The 23882-nt window shown below is 34.9% G+C and overlaps 1 protein-coding gene across 1 annotated transcript in view; it reads left to right on the top strand.

Annotated features, from left to right (window-relative positions):
• LOC148939826 (mutS protein homolog 5-like) overlaps positions 1 to 23882 on the top strand; it is a 140243-nt gene that overhangs the window by 112359 nt on the left and 4002 nt on the right. The window contains exons 16-17 of the mRNA XM_089106010.1: positions 17981 to 18193; positions 19357 to 19494. Of these exons, the coding sequence (XP_088962136.1) occupies positions 17981 to 18193; positions 19357 to 19494 (351 nt within the window). The remainder of the gene's footprint in view (positions 1 to 17980; positions 18194 to 19356; positions 19495 to 23882) is intronic.

Here is a 23882-nt window from a genome sequence, read left to right as displayed (position 1 = left end):
TTTTTTTTTATATTTTTATATATTTTTATTTACCTTTTTTTTTAATGTGTTTACCAAAAAAGCCCTCTCCCCTTTCATGGCGTGAGCTTAGTTTAATTTTCTTTTCTTTTTGCAGTCTGAATTAGATTAATAAAAATTTGTCAAGAATACATAAAAATGTAAACATTTTGGCACACACCTTCCCTACTTTCCCTTCCCAAGATTTTAGATTCTTCTGTATTTTATCCACGTATTAGTTAACATAGTGTGGATCACTAACTAAGACAGGGTTGCCACCCCTAGGGATTTATCACTATTTCCAGGGATTTTTTATATTGCCTAAAGACAAAAGTCACTAAATTAGCACATAAATCGCTAGATTATTTAAGAAAATCACTAAGTCAACCAAAAAATCACTAAAGTCTAGTGATTCTTTCACCGAGTGACAACCCTGGACTAAAAATAACAATGTTTTAAGTAACAATTTCATCAATTGTAATGTCACTTTTGACTCTAAAATGTTGAGGAAAATTAAACTTTGTTCGTGAATAAGCTGGAAACAAGCTATTCCAGGTGTCTAATCTGTTTTCTATTGCCACGCTTACCACGCTTAATTTCAAAATATGAATAGTTGAATCCTCACTTAAATACAGGGTGTTTCAGAAGTCCACGTACTCAATGGCTTTGTAAATTCAGAGATTATGTGTTGTAAGAAAAGTGGTATGGAGTAAAGACAAACACACTTTTCTCATGAATGGCTGACAGACAATGCTACCACTCGCTGTAGCACCATGCTACCTGAGTCAGACGCAGCTACTCAATCTATTCAAAACCTCTTCTATACGCCCTCACAAGAAGTTTCCCTTAAATCTTTCCTTACGACATCCTCCCACCTCAGACGAGGACGACCTGTTTTTTGTTTAGTTTCTAGACGATTGGCCGAAAAGGAAAATCTTAGGCAATCCGTCATACTTCATCCGCGGAACGCGTCCTAACCATCTCAACCTTCACCTATTATAGCCCTAGAAAGCTAGAGAGAACTTTGTTCTTCGCACAGCTTACTGTTTCGGTCAGTCAGATGGGTGCAGAAAAGAATACTCAGACAGTTCCTCTGGAAAATACCTAGCAAATCCTCCTCCGTCTTTCGGAACACCCGCGTTACAAACCAGTCTTGACCACTGTCATCAATGTAGCTTCCAATAGTCTAACCTTGGTTCACAGACTTTTATTTCTATTCTTCCAATCTGTTTTCAACTGTGAAACACTCTGGGCCCTAGTTATTCTACTTTTAACATCTTCACTGCGTCCAACATGTTTGCTAATAATACTATCTAGGTAAGTAAAGCTATCCACTTGATCAATCGTCTATTTACTCAACATCACCTTTTCAGCTTCACTTATTACCATTCATAGTGATTTAGTCTTCTTAACAATAATTTTAAAACCTAGTGTCTCACCCTGAACTTTCAAAACCTCCAAAAATCATTCTTTTTGCTAATATTTTCCCCTAGGACACTCAAATCATTAGTGTAATCCAAGTCTAGGAAAGTTTTACTTTCCCATTTCGTATTATGCTTTTCCATGGCCTTTCCATGTTCCTTAGGACAAAGTCCATATAAATGGGAATAGAACAAAACCCTGCTTGACTGCTGATCCAGGGCAAACTCAGCTACTAGCCTAGTTTCCTATATCAATCTCAGCAATGTTATTCTCGCACGCAGAACTAATCACTTTAATGTATTCATCTGGTATACCGTGCAAGGATAGGTATACCGTGTAACTTTAGCTAAAGCTCTTCTATCGGATGGATCAAAAGCTTCCTCGTAAATTATAAAACTAAGGGCTAAAGGGGTCTGATGACTCAGGTACTTCTCAATTATTAATCTAAGAGTGAAAATTTGGTCAAATCTCTTTTGGTCAAATCAAATCTCTCATAATATTTAATTTGATTCCTGAAACCACGCTGACTGAAACCACGCTATTGCCTTAACTACTACCATCTTTCTTAAGGGCGTCATAGCCAAATGGTTTAGGTGAGGGGCAATGGGTTTTAGTGATTCATCTAGTAATTTTCACCTAGCGATTTAGGTGATATTGCTTTTAAAACTGATTTTTTTTTAAGACTCTTTTTACATTGATCTTACTTCGTATATATCCATCAGCCCATTTCCCGTATTAATTTTTTTTTTACCGACTGGCCTAAACAATCTGGGTGGGCGTCTGCTCACTCCCTCTCCCACGCGTGATACGCCCTGCTCTTTCTTATCACATTTGTTATATACGTTTCTTATATACATTTCTTACGTTAGGATACCATCTATTCCTCTTTTTTTTTTTTTTTTATTCCAATATTTACGGCGCCAGATACTTCAAAGTATCTGATATGCCGCTATTCATTTACCTCTTTCAATGGCCTCGAGGTTTTAAATGTCTATTGAACCTTCTTTTGAAGGTGTCAACAGAGGGATTTGCAGGGATAATATCCACAGGAAGATCGTTCCAGATAGAACTGCAACGCCGGATGAAGCTATTCCTCAAGTACTTGGTTTTCGGTGTATCCTCCTTTAGATAATTGGACCGAGCTGTGTGCCTTCGTGTCTGCCTTGTCGGCTGGACAAAGCGGGGCACAATTCGAGAGAGCTCGTCTGAGGGAGGCGAATTCATGTACTTGTAGAAAACAGCCATCGACGCTACATCAAACCTTTCATTTAGAGGCTGGAGCGATTCTTGTGTAGAGGCGCAGCCCGCCCTTTGTACCCTATTCTGGATCTTCTGAAGTGGTGCCACAGCGTTTTTGGAGCACCAGCATATAGCGGGCATCCATATTCAGCTATGGGTCTGATGCAAGACTTGTAGAGTGGGATGATCGAGCTTGATGGAAGAAGGTTTTTCCAGCTTTCTTGCGCAGGAGGTTCTCACCCGATCAAGGTGGTTGTTCCAAGAGATATCGGTGGAGAAATGAATCCCCAGTAGACAAAGCTTGTCGACTCTCTTTATAGCTTCATTTTTGAAGATGAAACTGGGGTGTTCACGTGGCACCTTTGATCGGGTAATTAGAACCTCTTTTGTTTTCGATGCATTGAAGTTGATCATTCATGCATCAGACCACTTTTCAATTTTCAAAAGATCCATCTGTAGGGAAAGGGAGGCTTGTGTTGGGTCTTTGTGTTTAGGGACGGCTGAGTGTGTCGTGGTATCGTCGGCAAAGTGATGCAGAGGGTTTGCGAGGTTGTGTCCCATGTCGTTTATGTAGATAAGGAAAAGCGTAGGTCCTAAGACGCTGCCCTGGGGTACCCCTGCTTTCACTGGATATTGGCGGGAAATAAACCCGTCAAGAACAACCCGCAGTGAATCGCAGTGATCGGAAAGAAAGCTCTCAATCACTTTTAACAGACATCCACGAACACCATACATACAAGAAGAAGAAGAAGGATTTATTGAAAAAAAACATATCAACAAAAATTTATTGCTACTTCCCCTAAAAAGCAAAGCTTGTCCGTGGGGGAGGTAGAAAAAACAAAATCCTTAAAACAAAAAGAACACTTGGCCACCGACACAACTAATACCATCACACTAAACAATAAATACAAAATAATATCATATATTATACATCCTCTGGGAACATCATATCAACAAGACCCCCACAATAAATAAATCAATTAATCAGTCAAAACTCATATTCAGCAAAAAGCAGTTCCTTAATGATTTTTCTAAAAATACGGGGGTCACCAATAGTCTTAATGTCACTATTCAAGCTATTCCATTTCCGCGTACCTCTATAAAGAACAGAAAAACATGAACGGGAAGAAATATCGCTAGGTACATAGAAGTCCGCACTACCCCTTATATCATGAGAATGAACAGTAGACCTAATGGACAATAAATCACCAAAACAACGAGGCTGAATATCCTGCTGCAGTCCAAAAATAAACCACAATACATAGAATTCACGAAGGCCTGCAGCCGCCAAATTTTTAAAGTTGGGTAAATTTCTCGAACAGACATACGTGGAGATATACCGGCTAAAATTCTTACTGCATGATTTTGTAGAACTCTTATTGGTTTTAGGGTAGAAGAAAAGTAGAGAGCCAAATACTTGAACAATAAAGTATATACGGGTGTATTAAAGAAAAATCAAGATGGCGAAGGACAGACTTGGGAAAACAATGTTGGAGTTTCTTCATTATACCGAGATTTCTTGCCAGAATTTTGCTAGTTAAAGTATCCTGTTCCCTAAAAGATAAAGTTTCATCTATTACAATCCCAAGGCATTTAAAAGACGCAGTCCGTTTTATAACGCCATTGGGCATATCTAATTCCTTGATCCATGGGTAAAAGTTTGATGATCGCGAGAAAATAATAAAGTTAGACTTGGCCATGTTAATCCTTAATTTATTTACCTTCAGCCATGCTGTAATTCTATTAACTGATTCCTTCATGGAAATCTGCAGCAGCTCCGCTGTCTTAGCTGTGCTAATGGCTGTTGTGTCATCAGCAAAAAGTAAAACTGTTTCATTAGTCGGGTTTACCGTTAGTTCATTTATTCTATAGCAAAAATGATTTAGACAATTTGGTAAATCATTAATAAATATCAAGAATAATTTAGGACCGAGAACTGATCCTTGCGGAACATCTATTTCAATACGCTTTTTTTCGGAAGAAAAATCATTTAGTTGTACAGACTGATAACGATTACTTAAAAAACTTCTTAAGAAGTTTAATGATTTACCCCTCAAACCATACTCCTCACACTTCTTAAGTAGAAGTTCATGATCCACAGTGTCGAAAGCTTTCATCAGATCTAAGAATATAGCACCTATTTTGATCCTCCAAATAGTTGATCCTCCAAAAAACTCATCATTCTAATACTAAAACACTTCTCTAAAACACGAGAAATGATGGGTAAAACAAATATCGGTCTATAGTTTCCTGGGTCATTTTGAATACCACCCTTATGAATTGGGGTTATATGGGCAACTTTAAAAAAGTCTGGGAATTTTCCTTGACGAAAACACTCATTAATTAACCCACATAAAACTTCAGATATTACAGGAAAAATACATTTAAGTGTTTTTAGAGTAATATGGTCGCTACCAGATGAATTACTACGAAACCCATAAATAATTTTTTTTAATTTCATCAACTGTTAGAAGTCTAAGGTGAAGAGACATATCAATGGGGTCCCTCAGTAAGGACTCGGACGTTGGATCACCACTATCAGGTACAAGTGACATAGCTAAATTCAGACCCATATTCGAAAAATAACTCTGAAATTCATTGCATATGTCCTTTTCAGAATTCAAAGTCTTTCCCATTACACTAACTAATTCATCAGGTACACTATTTATTTTTAATCCAATCACTTCTTTTATTAGTCCCCAGGTTTTTTTTTAGGCATCCTTCAACCTCCCTAAACTTATTCTCAAAATATTTCTTTTTTTCATTTCTTAAAATTGTATTCAACCTATTTCGATAAATTTTATATAATTGATTATTTTCTTGTGTCGGGTTAATTATTTGAGCTCTAAACATTTTATCTCTTACATTTATTTGCTTCAAAATCACAGGACTAATCCAAGGTTTTTTACTTGAGTGCTTTCTATTAAACGGTTTCAATATGACTACTTGACTTATCAAACTCTGCAACTTTTCATAAAATAAAACAAACTTCGAATTAGCGTCCTGAACATCGACTAGAATCTCGTACCAATCCACCTTTTCTATATCATTTTTAAGTTTTACCATCGCACTTTTACTGATCACTGGAATCCTTGATTTTTTGCCTTTAACCACCTTCGTGACAGTTCTAAAGCTACATATAGAGTTTCTTTAGCAGGCCACGGTGCCATACTCTGTCAAAAGCTTTAGCAATGTCGAAGGATAGTAGCCTGATGTCGTATCCCATTGCCAGTAGTTCTATCCACTCCTGATACTGGGCCACTAGGCAGTCTAATGTTGAGCGTTTCCGGCGGAATCCATATTGGCGATCGCCTAGAAGGTCATTTGATTCAAGGTACTGATGAAGTGTTTTATTTGAGACGCTCTCGTAGACTTTGCCAACACAGAAGAGAAGGCTAATAGGCCTGTAGGAGCCCACGCTCGTTGGATCGCCTTCTGGCTTTAGAGTAGGTATAACATAGGCGGACTTCCATGTTCGTGGGAAGGTTCCGGAGCAAAAGCACAGCCGGAAAAGCAATGACAAGGGTCAAGCTAGTTTGACGCTGCAGGACTTGAGGAAAGCATTTGCTAGTCTGTCAGGACCCGCGGCTTTGGTCACATCCAGATGCTGCAGAATGCAAAGGATTTTGGGAGCAGAAAAATTTACGCATTCCAGGACAGTGTCGGTTCGGTTGGAGAATTTTGGCACTTCTCTACAGTCATTGTCTAGATTCGAGAATTCGGCCAAAGCCTTAGCAAGAGCTTCAGCCTTTGCCTGTGGATCTTGTACCACTGTCCGGTTACTCTGGAGAGAAGGAATTGCGGTCCCCTTGGACGACGGTAAAGCCTCCTTGACAATTTTCCACCAACTCTTTGCCGAAGCAAGTTGAAGCTTGGTGGCGAATTTCCTCTTTATACTGAACCCGGGACTGCCGAATCGCGCAAACTGCATCTTTGCGCGCATTTATGAATGCAATTCTTTACCAGCCTGGCTATTAAAATCTCCCAAAAAAAATAACAATATTTCTATCTGGGGTTCCGTCTTGTTCATATAGCTGTAATTAAAATTCATCTGGGTCACTACTATCTCCATTGATGGGGATTGCTATCCCCATCAAAATAGATAGTAGTGACCGACTAAATATGGAGATAGAACCGACTGATGGGGATTGCTATCCCCATCAGTCGGTTCTATAGGAGCACATATAACTATGACTAATACCTTGCATTTTTTGGTCGTAAAATGAGCAACTACCATTCTATTATTAATACCTTCCCAACCTAAGCAAGGTTTATCAGCTTCCTTATGAATAATGAGCCCTACTCCCTGCCTATATACCCCATCCTTCATGCCTGAGTAAATTAATTCTATATCACTTAATTTCATGTTTCCAACCTTTGGGATATAAGTTTCTGAAACTCCTAATAAATCCAGTTACAAACGTCTGAATTCGTCAGTCAAAATGTCGACATGATTGTTGTTCTAAGTTGCAACATTCCAAGCTGCAATTTTCATAGGCAGCGCAAAAGCGCTGCCTAAGTAAAGAGCGATGTTGGCACAATGTATTATTTTTTTTTCTTTAGAGCAGGGCACTTCGTATCGAAGAAGTTTGTCATAGAAACTTCGAAAAGGGCTCATTCAATTGGAAATTGGAGTGGCTTGTGCCCGCTTTAATAGTCGAAAGTGATCGGAAGGCAACTAGCACCCCTTTCACGTCCACCATTCCACCAAACATATCCAGTCAAAAATTTTGAGAAAGCCATTCTGTTCAGCTTGGTTGATTTACAAATAGAAATTATGATTTAGAGAAGAACACTCCCCCACAGCCCTCAAGGCAAGGGTTTTAAGCTATGCCCTATGAGCACATAAGGTTTTTACAGAAAGCGATGTCGTAGAAACTTCAAAAAAGGCTCATTCTATTAGAAATTCAAAGAGCTAGTGCTCTTTTTAATAGTCAAAAGTGATTGGAGGGCAACTAGCCCCCCCTAGCCCCCACACGCCCATCATTCTTCCAAACACATCCAATAAAAATTTTTAGATAGTAATTTTGTTCAGCGTAGTTGATTTCCAGATAGAAAACATGTTTTTTGAGGAGGACACTCCCCCAGAACCCTCGGGGCAATGGTTTTAACTTATGCTCTGAGGGCATATAAGAACGATGTTGGCACAATGTATTATTTTTTTTTTCCTTTAGAGCAGGGCATTTCGTATCGAAGAAGTTGTCGTAGAAACTTTGAAAAGGGCTCATTCGATTGAAAATTGGAGTGACTTGTGCCCTTTTTAATAGTCGAAAGGGATTGGAAGGCAACTAAAACCTCTTCCACGCCCACAATTTCCCAAGACACATCCAATAAAAATTTTGAGATTTCCATTTTGTTCAGCGTAGTTGATTTCCAGATATAAATTCTTTTTTTGAAGAGGACACTCCCCCACAGCCTTCAGGGCAAGGGTTGTAAGTTATGCCCTGGGGACATATAAGGTTTTTATAGAAGGCGTTGTCGTAGAAACTTAAAAAAAGGCCCCTTCTATTGGAAATTCAAAGGGCTAGTTCCCTTTTTAATAGTCGAAAGTAATTGGAGGGCAACTAGCCCCCCCCCCCTACGCGCATCATTCCCCCAAACACATCCAATCAAAATTTTTAGATAGCCATTTTGTTCAGCGTTGTTAATTTCCAGATAGAAAATATGTTTTTGAGGAGAACACTCCCCCACAACCCTCGGGGCAAGGTTTTAAGTTATGCCCTGAGGGCATATAAGAACTATCTTGGCACAATGTATTATTTATTATTTTTTTCTTTTGAGCAGGACACTTCGTATCGAAGAAGTTGTCATAGAAACTTCGAAAAGGGCTCATTCAATTGGAAGTGGGAGTGGCTTGTACCCTTTTTAATAGTCGAAAGTGATTGGAAGGCAACTAAAACCCCTTCCATGCCCACCATTTCCCCAAACACATCCAATCAAAATTTTGAAATAGCCATTTTGTTCAACATAGTGGATTTCCAGATAGAAAATTCGTTTTTGAGAAGGACATTCCCCCATTACCCTCGGAGTAAGGGTTCTAAGTTATACCCTGAAGGTAAATATGAACTATTTTGGCACAATGTATTATTTATTATTTTTTCCTTTTGAGCAGGGCACTTCGTATCGAAGAAGTTGCTACAGAAGCTTCGAAAAGGGCTCATTCAATTGGAAATTGGAGTGGCTTGTGTCCTTTTTAATAGTCGAAAATGAATAGGAGGCAATTCACACCCCTTCCACACCAACCATTTCCCAAAAATTTTGAGATTGCCATTTTGTTCAGCGTAGTTAATTTCCGGATAGAAATTATGTTTTTGAGGAGGACACTCCCCCACAGCCTTCAGGGCAAGGGTTGTAAGTTATGCCCTGGGGGCATATAAGGTTTTTATAGAAGGCGTTGTCGTAGAAACTTCAAAAAAGACCCCTTCAATTGGAAATTCAAAGGGCTATTGCCCTTTTTAATAGTCGAAAGTGATTTGAGGGCAACTAGCCCCCCCCCCTCCCTACGCGCATCATTCCCCCAAACACATCCAATCAAAAATTTTTGATAGCCATTTTGTTCAGCGTTGTTAATTTCCAGATAGAAAATATGTTTTTGAGGAGAACACTCCCCCACAACCCTCGGGGCAAGGTTTTAAGTTATGCCCTGAGGGCATATAAGAACTATGTTGGCACAATGTATTATTTATTATTTTTTCCTTTTGAGCAGGGCACTTCGTATCGAAGAAGTTGTCGTAGAAACTTCAAAAAGGGCTCATTAAATTGGAATTTGGACTGGCTTGTGCCCTTTTTAATAGTTAAAAGTGATTTGAAGGCAACTAAAACCCCGTCCATGCCCACCATTTCCCGAAACACATCCAATCAAAATTTTGAGATAGCCATTTTGTTCAACGTAGTTGATTTCCAAATAGAAAATACGTTTTTGAGGAGGACACTCCCCCACAACCCTCGGGGCAAGGTTTTAAGTTATGCCCTGAGGGCATATAAGAACTATGTTGGCACACTGTATTATTTATTATTTTTACCTTTTGAGCAGGGCACCTCGTATCGAAGAAATTGTCATAGAAACTTCGAAAAGGGCTCATTCAATTGGAAATTGGAGTGGCCTGTGCCCTTTTTAATATCGAAAGTGATTGGAAGGCAACTAACACCCTTCCACGCCCACCATTTCCCTAAACACATCCAATCAAAATTTTGAGATAGCAATCTTGTTCAGCGTAGTTGATTTCCAGATAGAAATTATGTTTTTGAGGAGGACACTCCCCCAAAGCCTTCAGGAAAAGGTTGTAAGTTATGCCCTGGGGGGCATATAAGGTTTTTATAGAAGGCGCTGTCGTAGAAACTGTAAAAAAGGCTCATTCGATTGGAAATTCAAAGGGCTAGTGCCGTTTTTAATAGTCGAAAGTGATTGGAGGAAAACTACCCCCCCCACTTTCACGCCCATCTTTTCCCCAAACATATACAATCAAGATTTTGAGATAGCCATTTTATTCAACGTAGTTTTAAGTTCTGTAAATTAGGTCTTTGAGGATGACAACCCCTTCACAGCCCTCAGAGCAGGGTTGTAAGTTATGCCCTGGGGGCATATAAGGTTTTTATAGAACGCGTTGTCGTATAAACTTCAAAAAGGGCTCATTCGATTAGAAATTGAAATGGCTAATGCCCTTTTTAATAGTCGAAAGTAATTGGAAGGCCACTAACACAATTTCCACGCCCACCATTTCCCTAAACACATCCAGTCAAAATTTAGAGATAGCCATTTTGTTCCACGCAGTTTAAAGTTCAAGAAATTATACCTTTGAGCAGGACACTCCCTCCAGAGTTTTCAGGGCAAGGGCTATAAGTTATGCCCTGAGGGCATATAAGTTTTTATTGAAATCTTTGTCGTAGAAACTTCAAAAAGGGCTTATTCGATTGGAAACTGAAATGGCTAGTGCCCTTTTTAGTATTCGAAAGTGATTGGAAGGCAACTAACACCCCTTCCACGCCCACCATTTCCCCAAAGATATCCAATCAAAATTTTTAGGTCGCCGTTTTGTTCCACGAAGTTTAAAGTTCAAGAAATTATATCTTTGAGCAGACACTCCCCCCACAGTCTTCAGGGCAAGGGCTATAAGTTATGCCCTGAGGCATATAAGGTTTTTATTGAAATCTTTGTCATAGAAACTTGAAAAAGGGCTCATCCGATTGGAAATTCAATGGGCTAGTGCCCTTTTTATCAGTCAAAAGTGATTTGAGGGCAACTAACCCCCCTCTCACGGCCACCTTTTCCCCAAACACATCCAATCAAAATTTTGAGATAGCCATTTTGTTTTACGCAGTTTAAAGTTCAGGAAATTATACCTTTGAGCAGGACACTCCCCCACAGTCTTCAGGGCAAGGATTATAAGTTATGCCCTTGGGGCATATAAGTTTTTATTGAAATCTTTGTCGTTGAAACTTGAAAGAGCTCTTTCGATTGAAAATTCAAAGGGATAGTGCCCTTTTAATAGTCAAAATGATTTAACGGCAACTAATCCCCCTCTCATGGCCACCTTTTCCCAAAACCCAGCCAATCAAAATTTTGAGATATCCATTTTATTTAATGTAGTTGAAAGTTTAGGAAATTCGGTCTTTAAGGATGACAACTCCTCCCCCCCCCACAACCCTCAGAGCAAGGGTTGTAAGTTATGCCCTGGGGGCATTTAAGGTTCTTATAGAAAGCAATATTGTAAAAACATCAAAAAGGGCTCATTCAATTGGAAATTGAAAGGACTAGTGCCCTTTCATTAGTCGAAAGTGATTGAAGGGCAACTAACCCCCCTCTCACGCCCACCATTTCCCCAAACACATCCAATCAAAATTTTGAGATATCCATTTTGTTCAACGTAGTCGAAAGTTCTGGAAATTAGGTCTTTTAGGATGATAACCCCCTCAGAGCCCTCAGTGCAAGGGTTGTATGTTCCTGGGGGCATATACGGTTTCTGTAGAAAGTTGTTGTGAAAATTTAGAATAGGGCTTACTTGTTTGGAAAATTAAATTATCGTTTATGATAATCAAAAGTAATTATAAAGCAAATAACCCCCCTCCCACGCCCACCATTTTCCCAAACCAATTCAGTCAAAGTCTAGAGATAGCCATTTTGTTCAGCTCAGTAGAAAGTTCTGGAAATTATGTATTTAATGATGACAAACCCCCCCAGAACCCCTAGGGCAAAGGTTGTAATTTGTGCTCTGGGGGCAAATAAGGTTTTTATAGTTAGAGTTGCCGTAAAAACTTTAAAAGGGGCTCCAATTGGGAATTGAGAGGGCTAGTGCCCTTTTTCATAGTTGAAAGTGATTGGAGGGTAACTAACCACCCTCTCACGCGCACCATTCCCCTAAACACATGCAATGAAAATTTTCAGATAGCCATTGTGTTCAACGCAGTAGAAAGTTCTGGAAATTATTTCTTAGAGGATTTCATTCCTCCTAAATAGTCTGAGGTAAAAGGCTGTAGCTTATGCCCTGGGCAAAATCAACGTGTTTACAGAAAGCGTGGTCGCATATTCTCGAAAACGGTTTATTCGAGTGGTAACCAACAGGTTTAATGCATTTCGTGATGTTTGAAAGTGATGGAAAGTATTGACATTTCTATAGTAAAGATCGATGTGAGTATAATGTATGATTTTTTTTGTTGTTGTTGTTTAGACCAGGGCACTTTATATCGAAGGATTTTTCGTAGGAACTTCGAAAAGGGCTCATTTGATTGAAAATAGAAAGGGCTGATGCCCTTTTTTATAGTTAAATGTGTTTGGAGGGCAACTAATACCCCTCCCATCCCAAACCTTCCATTTACTTTTATGTTTAAAAACTAAATGTTGCCTTAAGATTAAATCAAAATGCATTGTGTTAATGCTAATTCCCAATTAGGCATCTCAGCAGTATCCCAAGAACGACTGAGGGTATTATATTCAAACTTTTGGGGCTACTTCTGCTCTTAAAATTTAACCAAGTCAAAATAGCGTAAGTGTATCCAAGAAGTTTTCCATTTCAGGTCAACTAGAGAAGGTATGAAACGAAATTGAACACTACTATTTGTGTCCAGATTTTTAAAAGGGTGTATTTTGTTAAAAAATTTTCTCCAGCATACAAATACTAGGCCAAACTATAAATTCTTAAAAAAACGAAACAGATTTAAAATATTCTTTTTCCCTGAAAAGACTATGTCAATATAAGACGAACAGAAATTAATTAAAAAAAACTTTTTCCACAAAATAAGTTTTTCAAAGAAAAGTAAAGAACTCATTCAACAAAAAAATGAGCAAAAATAAAATCAAATAATCTACCAAACGTGAAACTTGCGCAAATTAGCATCGATAAATAAATGAAACCCAAAACGAACAGAAATTACAATAAATAACCGAGTCAAACTCAAAACGAGCAGAAATTAACATAAGTTGCGCTCAAAACCCCTATGCCTTCCCAAGGCCATAACATAATTTGCACTTAACTGAAAAAAATACAAATGAATTTGCATTATCAGTTTAATATACATATACTGATATTTAGTCATCAAAATGTTAATATTATTTGATTTATTAAAGTTATAAAAGTAAGAACATTTATATTTTTTTTCAGTAAAGTGCAAATTATGTTTTGCAAATCAAGAAAGTCCATTTGGCATCGTTCCCTTCAATTCAAAATTTCCTACTGCCACAATATAGCGGGGAGACCCACACCTCATTAACCCACGAAGCAGCATATCTTCTCCTTTTTGGATAATTAATCCCCTTAAATGAGAAAGCTGCTTACACCGGAGGAGGAAATGGCCCAACCCACAATCATTTTTCCCACATCTGAAGCAACTACACCCGGCCTCCGGACCTTCCCTCATTTTCCTTACAACCTTACCATAAATTGGAAAACAATTAGCTCGAATCTGAATCCAAATCCTCAGATATTTAATGGGCAATCCCATCGTAAAATAAAACTCCTGTCCAAAATTCCCTTTTACTTCGCTATACAAAGTAAGGCTCGGATATTTATCCACAGCTGACTGCCATAGTTGCACTTCTTGGTCTACAAGTCTTGTACTAAATTCCTTGAAGAACTTTTCATGATCTTCTGGCCCTTTTCCTTCATCCCACGAACTTGAAAATCCACTCCCAACTAATATCCTTTTGATTTGTGCTGTGCATGATGTTTTGTTACCCCTGAAAGAGTAGATCTTCATATACTTCTCGAGTAAGTCTAATCATATTATTTAAATAATTGAAAATATTTTGGACTCTAGAAAAGTAAAGGATCCGAAACCAGCGCAAGGCAGGGACTACTACATCTTCTCAAGTGTACACGAAGCTCTTAAGCTGGCTTAGGCTTAAGATAGCCTATCAACCTAAGGGCTTTTGTCAGGGCTTTTCCCCCACATTTTTAACTGTATTAATGGTAACGTCTTAACTTGGTAACTTTATTTTGAACGGTAAACAGTCAATGGTATCCTATTTTCCCTAACTTTTTTAACGGTATTAAAGATAATGGTGTTTTTAACGAGGACATTTAACTGTATTCTATTTTACCCCACATTTTTAACTGTATTAATGGTAACGTCTTAACTTGGTAACGTTATTTTCAACGGTAACCAGTCAATGGTATCCTATTTTCCCTAAAATTTTTAACGGTATTAAAGATAATGGTGTTTTTAACGAGGACATTTAACTGTATTCTATTTTCCTCCACATTTTTAACTGTATTAATGGTAACGTCTTAACTTGGTAACGTTATTTTGAACGGTAAACAGTCAATGGTATCCTATTTTCCCTAACATTTTTAACGGTATTAAAGATAATGGTGTTTTTAACGAGGACATTTAACTGTATTCTATTTTCCTCGCATTTTTAACTGTATTAATGGTAACGTCTTAACTTGGTAATGTTATTTTGAACGGTAACCAGTCAATGGTATCCTATTTTCCCTAACGTTTTTAACGGTATTAAAGATAATGGTGTTTTTAACGAGGACATTCAACTGTATTCTATTTTCCCCCACATTCTTAACTGTGTTAATGGTAACGTCTTAACTTGGTAACGTCATTTTGAACGGTAACCAGTCAATGGTATTTCCTATTAAGAAAATACCATTGATGTTTAACTGTATTCTATTATAAAATCACCAATACCATTGGTGTTTTTAATGAGGACATTTAACTGTATTCTATTTTCCCCCACATTTTTAACTGTATTAATGGTAACGTCTTAACTTTGTAACGTTATTTTGAACGGTAACCAGTCAATGGTATCCTATTTTCCCTAACGTTTTTAACGGTATTAAAGATAATGGTGTTTTTAACGAGGACATTTAACTGTATTCTATTTTACCCCACATTTTTAACTGTATTAATGGTAACGTCTTAACTTGGTAACGTTATTTTGAACGGTAACCAGTCAATGGTATCCTATTTTTCCTAACGTTTTTAACTGTTTTGAAGATAATGGTGTTTTTAACGAGGATATTTAACTGTATTCTATTTTCCCCCACATTTTTAACTGTATTAAGGGTAACGTCTTAACTTGGTAACGTTATTTTGAACGGTAACCAGTCAATGGTATCCTATTTTCCCTAACGTTTTTAACGGTATTAAAGATAATGGTGTTTTTAACGAGGACATTTAACTGTATTCTATTTTACCCCACATTTTTAACTGTATTAATGGTAACGTCTTAACTTTGTAATGTTATTTTCAACGGTAACCAGTCAATGGTATCCTATTTTCCCTAACGTTTTTAACGGTATTAAAGATAATGGTGTTTTTAACGAGGACATTTTACTGTATTCTATTTTCCCCGACATTTTTAACTGCATTAATGGTAACGTCTTAACTTGGTAGCGTTATTTTGAACGGTAACCAGTCAATGGTATCCTATTTTCCCTAACATTTTTAACGGTATTAAAGATAATAGTGTTTTTAACGAGGACATTTAACTGTATTCTATTTTCCCCCACATTTTTAACTGTATTAATGGTAACGTCTTAACTTGGTAACGTTATTTTGAACGGTAACCAGTCAATGGTATCCTATTTTCCCTAACGTTTTTAACGGTATTAAAGATAATGGTGTTTTAACGAGGACATTTAACTGTATTCTATTTTACCCCACATTTTTAACTGTATTAATGGTAACGTCTTAACTTGGTAACGTTTTTTTGAACGGTAACCAGTCAATGGTATCCTATTTTCCCTAACGTTTTTAACGGTATTAAAGATAATGATGTTTTTAACGAGGACATTTAACTGATATTCTATTTTCCCCCACATTTTTAACTGTATTAATGGTAACGTCTTAACTTTGTAATGTTATTTTGAACGGTAACCAGTCAATGGTATCCTATTTTCCCTAACGTTTTTAACGGTATTAAAGATAATGGTGTTTTTAACGAGGACATTTAACTGTATTCTATTTTCTCCCACATTTTTAACTGTATTAATGGTAACGTCTTAACTTGGTAACGTTATTTTGAACGGTAACCATTCAATGGTATCCTATTTTCCCTAACGTTTTTAACGGCATTAAAGATAATGGTGTTTCTAACGAGGATATTTAACTGTATTCTATTTCCCTCACATTTTTAACGGTATTAAAGATAATTTTGTTTTTAGTGGGAACATCCCACAGCATTCTCTGTTCCCCAAAATTGAAGTATACCCTGTGAAATCAAGAATATAAGATTTACTGGTTAGAACATTGATAAGAAAAGCGATGAAGGGGATTAAAGACAAATATACTTTTGTCATGAATGGCTTAAAGGCAATAATCCCTACGGTATTCTATTTCCCCTAATATTTTTAACGGTATTAATAGAACGGTTTAACATGCTAATGGTGCGTATTTTCAATGATAACATATAACGGTGCTCAATTTTTCCTCACATTTTAACGGTATTAATGGTTATGGTGGTTTTGACGGGAACGTTTAACAATATTCTCGTCTTCCAAAAATCGAGTTATATCCTTTGAAATGACGAACATAAGATTCACTTGTCAGAGAATGGATACATTACCCTTATATAAAGGGACCCTGTTAAAAGGGATGCATGTGGGTACGAACCTTGGGAAGGAGGTTAATGAATCAACCGGTGACGTTATTCTGAATAACTGAAATCTCTTCTAAACTTTTTTTTGCTTAGGACTTACCAGGTGAGCCTTTGTTCATAACTTGCATTCATAAATTTAGGGTAACGTTTTAAAAAATGGATCGGTTTCCTGAAGATTCATTTTCAAAACAAATTGAGTCTTGACGATGATACCAAATCATAAGTGGGTAGAGGGGGGGTCAGTTATAAGAAAGACTTACAAATGTGACATATAAAAAGGTTTCAACGATAGGTTTCAACAAATAATTTTATCCTCTATCTTTCTCTATGTTATACTTATATTATCACTTAAGAATAGTTTTGCAAGATTTAAGTAAAGAGCTAATATTAAACTGAACGATCAAATGTACATTGTGGGGGTATACCCAAGCTTATGGAGGGAGGGGGGGGTCAGTTATAGGAAAGGCTTAGAAATGTGATCTATAGAATTTCCTGAGTCTGTTAAAGTACGAGTTTGTATTATAGTTTTCATTTTAAAAAATTAATTTTGAAAGAGTTATTACCTTAGCTATGCAATAACTCTGAAAAAAGAATGTTCAGTGATATCGTTTTAATTTTTGAGTTGATTTCTGTATACAGACAAGATGTAAATATAACTTAAAACGTTTGTTTGTTCGGTTAAAAACACTTTATTTAACACAGCTTGGCAAACCTGAGATCTTCCATCCATGATTATGGTACTAGGTCATATGTAGAGATTAATATTCCGCTGGTTGTTTCGGCCCGATCGATGTTTTCTTTGCTTCACAGGGAGATCAGAAGTTGGAACCATCTTGATCAAAATATAAAAAATATAGGTGATATTTCTTCTTGTAAGATAGTAATTAAAGGGATGCTTTTTAGTAAGTATGAATTTTAGTGTTTTTTTTCTTTTTGTTTTTTTTAATAATGATATTGGTAAATATTTATGGCTCCTGGGGGTGATGATTATGAATATTATAGTAAATTTAATGAAAATGTTAAGGTGAGGTTTGTGGTGCTGTTTGGGTACTGTGATATAGATAGTTTATTTTTTTTTTCGTTTTTTTTATTGTTTTGTTATGTTAGTGTATTTTTGCCACCCCCTTGGACAAGTTTTTACTTCTTTGGGTGGCCGTTAAACTTATGTTAAATTTTTTGTTTGTTTAGAATAAATCTCTCTCTATTTGCTTGCATAGTTTTCTAAATAACGCATGGTTTACATTTTTTTTAAATTTTTTAGATATTTTCCTTTTCTAGATGTTTTATGCAGTTAAAAATGCTACTTCGAATTCTTTAGTGCTCATTGATGAATTTGGTATTGGTACATCGGAAGTGGATGGTAAATCTTTATGTGTGTCAGCGATCAATCATTGGCTACATATTCAGCCAGAATCTCCTATTGTTGTTGCATCTACTCACTTTCATGATATTAGCCACCTATTGGATACGTCAGCTAATCTTGGATTTAAGGTAACTTTTTTTCTGTGTATTATGGTGTTTTGATCAAAAGTTTTTCTTCATCTTCTACATTGTTTTCTTTTTTCGCTTTCTTTTCGTTCCTTTTCTTCCTTCTTTGCTCCATTTGTTCTTTTTTCTATATTTTACTTTCCTCTTGAAGAACAATTTTGAATAAAAACTACATGTCTATGGCATTTTACTCGTTTGAATGTTTTTGCTTTTCATTTGTTTTAAACGGAAAGTCACTTCAGTATAAGAAATTATTTCTATACCTTTTCAGAACAGTTCTGCCCACTTATATATTAATAATATCATTTCATTTTTTAAGTTATTAAAAAAAGTGATGTTGTTTATTTTTAACAGTTAAAGGCCGTTTATTGTATTTTTTGTACCAATCGTGGCTGGGCTCTCGTAAGCCTTTTGAAGTAAGTATAGCGTCTGTCTATATTATTTATAATATGAGTTTAATAAGAATTAAAACTAAAAGCTTCGCTGAGAGTGCAGTCTTCCCCATCAGAAATAAGAAATTAAATCAGCAGTACCTCCTGGTTCATGTTTGGCGCATCAACTCTGCGGCAACTGGGGTCGGTCAATTAACTGCTCATATTTAATGTACCGAAGACATTAAAAATCAAACAGTTTTAACTCCTTGACCCAACTTATATCCAGGTCTTATTCATGCCTCAAAATAGTGTTTTGGTAAGATTTCTCTTTTGGTTGTTTCAAAATTGTAAGGTTTTTAGGGGAGTATCACATTTTTGTCAGTGTTGCCAAATTGAACCGTGAAAGTAAATATAATTACTTAAATTTAATTATTTAAATTTGGCAACGCTTTTTGTCTGTGAAAATTCCAACATAAGTATTTTCGATTCTCAAAGACAGCTAAACCTTCAAAGGAATACTACTTTTTAAGCTGTTTGGTGCCATATGTTTAAACTTTCGCTAATTTTTTGCTTGCGTTTTTTTAATTTGGCGCGTACTGCTGGCAATACTGCATAGCTACTTATGGAGGTATTGCTCATTAAAAGTTTAATTGCTGACTTTCCTAATTTTTGAAGATATAGGCCAGTATGGTTGTGTATGTTCAACTACACCAACTCCAATAATCAGATTTCAGTTTCACTGTCCTTGGAACATCAAGAAATTGCTTTTATTTATAACTGCTCTTTTTCTAGAGGATGAATTTTATGGAAGAATCAGGCGAGATTATACCTCTGTTCAAGGTCATTGATGGTAAACAAGACGTTAGTTACGCGTTGAACATTGCAATCAGGATGGGTATCCCACAAGACTGTCTAGACCGAGTTAGAGAAGTAAGGTGTTATTTTAATGGTTGCTAAATTCGTGACACTTCTGTCACAAACTTGGGATTCACCTTGCGCTTGTAATCTAAAAAAGACCCCTCCTATCTTACTCTATTCCTCCTCTATTCTAAAATCTTTACGGTTGATGTAGATGTTGTTTAAATTTCTGTTCGTTTTGGGTTCAATGTTGGAATGATATATGCCCAGACATTTTTCTCATTTTTATAAGAGTAATAGTTGCTTACATATGTATAGTACTAGGAATGTCGGTAACCTTGTGATTGAGCATCGGTGGAGTACTCGGGCAGGATTTATGGTTCGCTTTTTGGGACGAAGTGTCTGGAATGTGCTTCCGGCGAGTATTAAGGCGGCTGAACATCTACAGCAATTGAAGAAAAGATTAGAGAAGCATTTATTGGGAGAAGAGGATAAGGAATAAGGAGGATAAGGGGAGGATAAGGAACCATAGTTTTTGTGGTCTTTGTTTATTTTTATTCATTTAAATATGTATATTTTTTTTGATGAGAGAGATTGATTTTTGATATTTATTTTACTTGTTATTATTATATATATATACATTTTTTTTAGTAATTTAATTGAATTTATCGATATTGATTTTTGTAGTCGCTCGTCCTTCTTGGACGGCTACTTGTCAAATGATTAAATTGTTAATTGTTTTTTTTTATAATTTTTTTATATAATTTAATTCAATTCAAATTCAATTCAATCAATTCATCGATAGTAATTTCTGATTCTTTTCAGTCTTAATTTCTTAATTGCTTTAATTACTTAATTAATTTAAGTCTTAATTATAGGCCTTATTGTCGCTCGTCTTGGGGTTTAATATGGCTCTTTACTTTTCTTTAAAAACTTCTTTTTGGAAAATGTTTTTTTTTAATTAATAATAGAAAGTTTTCTTCTAAAATATCATATTGGAACTGAAAGTTATAAATCTAATCTAAGCAATATTTTTCATTGTTCAAAATTCATATGGTTTTCAGTAAAGCGCAAATGACGCTCTGGTCTATAAAGTGTTTAGTGGGGCTGTAGACCTGCTATTATTATTATTTTTTTTTTTTTTTTTTTTTTGGTTTATTATTTTGATAATTTTGTTCATTTTAAGTTTAGCTTAAATATTCATTTCAGCTCCTGTTCACGTTAGGATTCATTTTTTCGTCTACATTTTTTTTTTGTCTACATTTTTCGTCTACATTTTCGTCTATTTTTTCGTCTTTTTTACTGTCTGTCCCCTTTATGTTTCATGGGTTAAACATTTTAATTTCTGTTCGGTTTGAGGTTTCATTGATTCATTTACTGCTATTTCTGTTCATTCAAGCTTTGAACTGCTATATGACATTATTTCTCCTCGTTTAAAGTTTTAATATAGTTTTTTTTTCTATTCTTTGGAGAACTTCTTATTTTGCAAACATTTTTTTTAAATGACAACTAATAAGGTTCTGGAACTTACTAATATCATAGAAATTGAACTTGAGTCAATTTTTCAGGAAATAGTTTAGGCGTACTTATGCGCCTTTACTTGTTGCCAGCTGTTGCCACGAATGTTACCATTCTTAAAGATTTATTATTTTAAAAAAGTTAAAAAAAAGGTATTTAAATATACAAATATAATATATATATACATATATATATATATATATATATATATATATATATATATATATATATATATATATATATATATATATATATATATATATATATATATATATATATATATATATGTATATATATATGTATATATATATATATATATATATATATATATATATATATATATATATATATATATATATATATATAAAATATAATAAATAATATATAATTGTACATAATTTATAATAATATATATATTATAATATATAATACATAAATAAATAATATATAAAGTATAAAAAGTATATAAATAAGTAATAACTATTTAAATAAGTAAAATAAAAATAAAATGCATAACTTTAGCACGCTTTTCGTCAAATGTATTTATTTCTGAAGTAAAATAAATTGCAAGTGTTAGTTTTTCTTGATTTTGTTTTAATCTTTTTTCAGATCCACCATCAGTTTTCACTAATAGATTTTTATTGGGGAAAGAGGAAGGAGTCAATAGCTACATTTTGGCAAAAGTTTTCAAATCGTAGAGACACTTTTGCTGTTGAAAACATTTATAACAGGTTTTGTTGGACGACAGAAACAATCTTTATGTATTCGCGAAAACTGAAATCTCGACAGCAGTATCTGATAATAAGTTTTGAACAACAGGCAAATTGCCATCTAAGTTAACCCCAATCTTTGTCGTATTTTATTTTCCGATTATACTTTCTTTATCACAAGTGCACAAATAACCAAGACTTGGGGGGCTTGGAGATCAAAAACGGAAAACTTAGCATTATCGGTTACCTAAACCATAAAATTTTATATTCTACCCCTACGAGCCAGTCTTCTGGTTGTTAGTTTTTTTTATTTGCTTATTTTTTCTGTTTCCTTTTATATATATTTTAATTTTCAGTGTTCTATATTTTATTCAGTGTTCTATATTATATTTATTGGGCTTTAGCGAAGTAAATGAACCTAAAACAATTAAATGACGGTTAAATTTAATAAGGTCTAATATTTAAAAAAAGAATAATATCTAAAGGTCTAATATCTAAAGTATAGCGAAAAGCAGCATGAAAAATGGATGTAAAAGAAATTTTATTTTGTCAGAGGATGACGCCTCTAAATCAAAATTAAAAAACTGTTAAAAGTGTGAAAACATTTCTTTTTTCTTCATGAGTTTGTCTACTGTTCAAGTCTTATCGTTTATGTAATTACTACTATAAATACTATATGTATATTACTATATGTTGCTATTTTTTACTATATACTACTATAAATGTAATTACTAAGATTTAAGTAAAACACTGGTTATTTTCAAATATACATACGCATTTTTGATACTTGTTAATTAAACGAAACAAAACTAAAAAAATTATTTTTTTATTAAATTTAAACTTTTTTATTTATTTAACGGTATTAAAGATAATGGTGTTTTTAACGAGGACATTTAACTGTATTCTATTTTCCCCCACATTTTTAACTGTATTAATGGTAACGTCTTAACTTGGTAATGTTATTTTGAACGGTAACCAGTCAATGGTATCCTATTTTCCCTAACATTTTTAACAGTATTAAAGATAATGGTATTTTTAACGAGGACATTTAACTGTATTCTATTTTCCCCCACATTTTTAACTGTATTAATGGTAACGTCTTAACTTGGTAACGTTATTTTGAACGGTAACCAGTCAATGGTATCCTATTTTCCCTAAAATTTTTAACGGTATTAAAGATAATGGTGTTTTTAACGAGGACATTTAACTGTATTCTATTTTCACCAACATTTTTAACTGTATTAATGGTAACGTCTTAACTTGGTAACGTTATTTTGAACGGTAACCAGTCAATGGTATCCTATTTTCCCTAAAATTTTTATCGGTATTAAAGTTAATGATGTTTTTAACGAGGACATTTAACTGTATCCTATTTTCCCCCACATTTTTAACTGTATTAATGGTAACGTCTTAACTTGGTAATGTTATTTTGAACGGTAACCAGTCAATGGTATCCTATTTTCCCTAAAATTTTTAACGGTATTAAAGATAATGATGTTTTTAACGAGGACATTTAACTGTATTCTATTTTCCCCCACATTTTTAACTGTATTAATGGTAACGTCTTAACTTGGTAACGTTATTTTGAACGGTAACCAGTCAATGGTATCCTATTTTCCCTAACATTTTTAACGGTATTAAAGATAATGGTGTTTTTAACGAGGACATTTAACTGTATCCTATTTTCCCCCACATTTTTAACTGTATTAATGGTAACGTCTTAACTTGGTAACGTTATTTTGAACGGTAACCAGTCAATGGTATCCTATTTTCCCTAACATTTTTAACGGTATTGAAGATAATGGTGTTTTTAACGAGGACATTTAACTGTATTCTATTTTCCCCCACATTTTTAACTGTATTAATGGTAACGTCTTAACTTGGTAACGTTATTTTGAACGGTAACCAGTCAATGGTATCCTATTTTCCCTAACATTTTTAACGGTATTAAAGTTAATGATGTTTTTAACGAGGACATTTAACTGTATTATATTTTCCCCCACATTTTTAACTGTATTAATGGTAACGTCTTAACTTGGTAATGTTATTTTGAACGGTACTTTGAACGGTATTTGAACAGTTTAACAGTGTTTATTAAATTTAAGCTTTTTTAATAAAAAAAACGAAACTAAAAAATAAATTGCGAAACTAAAAAAAAATTAAACTAAAAAATTGCGCTTAGGTTAGATCTCAGAAAAGCGGTTTCATACAAAGACAATGACGGGTGAGAAT

Source organism: Artemia sp. Qi Xiang Cuo, chromosome 20 (assembly GCF_049724085.1).
Source record: "Artemia sp. Qi Xiang Cuo chromosome 20, ASM4972408v1, whole genome shotgun sequence".
Lineage (NCBI taxonomy): Eukaryota > Metazoa > Arthropoda > Branchiopoda > Anostraca > Artemiidae > Artemia > Artemia sp. Qi Xiang Cuo.
This window is presented reverse-complemented; position numbering and strand designations above follow the sequence as displayed.